Raw genomic sequence first — 1,944 nt, 5'->3', positions numbered from 1 at the left:
TNCCGAGGGTGTGTACATGGAGCATGGGTATATCCTGATTTAGAGGGAAATATTGAATCAGTATTGATTGCATCAGTATTGGATATTTGTTCCGTAAGTAAGTGACGACTTACTCGCCTGAGACCTTCTATCAACGGTCACACGTCAGTGTGTGTTAAACATCCCCTTTAACAATCCCCTTTAGCATCATCCCCTTTAAATCCCTGTTAGCATTCCCCTTTAAATCCCCATTAGCATTATCTATTCTCCTACTCTACTTACCTAGACATTACCTAGACATTCCCCCTATGCACCTACACCACCTTCTAGACCTGTCCAACCCACCGCCTTTAAGCTTTCCAACACTTTAGTACTAGCGTTTTCGCGTATTCTGTCCCCGTGCCATCTGCTATTACAGTGAATTCTTAACAGACAGTACAATTAATCCAATTCCTAACCTCACCTACACTTCTACAACTTCACCTCTTCTAATCTCTACACACCTTACCTCGCCGTCGTAATCAACGCCGTCACTTCAAACCCGTCATCTTCCATCCGGTGTTGAGTTGACAACCCAGTCCAGGCTCTGTCCTTACTTCGACTACACTACACTAGCCCGCCAAAGTACATCCCACTACACTAAAAGGTACCTCCACCACCATCAAATCCCCACCGTACCTGCGTGAGCTGACCCTGCGTCTCCACCGCGAAGATCTCGACCTTTGGCTTGTGCACAGCCCATTACTAGCCAGCCAGCCAGACAGACAGACCGACAGCCATCCCGCCGGCGCAAACACCCAGTCGGTATCTCACGGTAAGAAGTCCAAGCAAGGTGGTCCACCTCCACAAAAATACCCACCGACCCCATCCCCCCCACACCACACCCATATCTTCCTTCCTACAACCTCCGCAACTTTACAACAATGTCCTGAACAATCCCTCCTCTAACACTCTCATTTCTCCAGCACTCCGAACCGACCGACGACTACGACTACAGCGACTACAATCCAGCAGCAGCAGAACCACCAGACCCAGCGAATGCACCAACCCCACACTACACCCACCACACCATGGCCCCCCGCCGCAACCGCCTCCTCTTCGTCCTCGTCCTCACCGCCGTAGTAGGTATCCTCTACCTAACCTCCTCCTCCCGCGCGGTCGCAACGCACGATTTCTACGCCCGCACCCGTTCCCGCCTCGAGACCGACGGCAAAGGCGGTAGTGGTAGCACCAGCGGGAGTGGAAGCGGCAGCTCCTTGGATAAAATCACACCCCAGCGCAAGGCTAGCGGAGGGGGAGATGACGATGAAGTCGCTGAGGCGATGAGTAGGCGCCTCATGGACGCAGAGGTCGCGGCGAAGGAGATGGCTAATAAGAAGGCGCCGACGAGGGAGAGTGTTATGGGTGATGATGGTGGGGTTGCGGGGGACAAGGATAAGGGGAAGATTGGGAAGTTGAGTGGGAAGCAGGGGAAGGCCGAGGGGCAGAAGGTTGTTACGCCGCCGAAGGAGATAGTTAAGGATAGTGGGAAGGGAGCGAAGGATAGGAATGTGGCGGGGAGGAAGAAGTATCCTATCGCCGAGGAGGGGAAGACGGTGGTGAAGGAGGAGGAGAAGGTGGACGATTCGGATGAGGCGGTTACGGTGGAGATGAATAGTATTCTCAAGATGTCTCCCAGTTCGTCCCCCTCCCTTTCTTACCCCAAACCCCCATTCCCCCAAAGAACACCCCCACAAAGAAAACGAACCCCCCTCGCTAACCAACCCACCCCTCACACAGTCATCATATTCTCCAAATCCTACTGCGGCTTCTCCCGCAAAGCCAAACAGATCCTCCTAACAAAATACCTCATAACACCAACCCCCTACGTCGTAGAACTCGACAAGCACCCTCTCGGCCCCGCTCTGCAGGCCCGACTAGCAACTATGACGGGGAGAAAGACGGTGCCGAATGTGTTGGTGAAGG

The 1,944-nt window shown here is 53.3% G+C and overlaps 1 protein-coding gene across 1 annotated transcript; it reads left to right on the top strand.

The window, feature by feature from the left end:
* Positions 1 to 844: 844 nt before the first annotated feature.
* On the top strand, positions 845 to 1,944 carry VE01_10703 (uncharacterized protein; the record flags this gene model as incomplete). Its single annotated transcript, XM_018280095.2, has 2 exons — positions 845 to 1,656; positions 1,759 to 1,944. Coding segments are annotated over exons 1-2 (793 nt in total), but the record flags the coding sequence as incomplete, so codon positions are not given.

The sequence above is a fragment of the Pseudogymnoascus verrucosus genome (genome assembly GCF_001662655.1).
Source record: "Pseudogymnoascus verrucosus strain UAMH 10579 unplaced genomic scaffold scaffold_132, whole genome shotgun sequence".
NCBI lineage: Eukaryota > Fungi > Ascomycota > Leotiomycetes > Thelebolales > Thelebolaceae > Pseudogymnoascus > Pseudogymnoascus verrucosus.
Note: the sequence above shows the minus strand (reverse complement) of the source record. Positions and strands in the feature narration are given on the sequence as shown.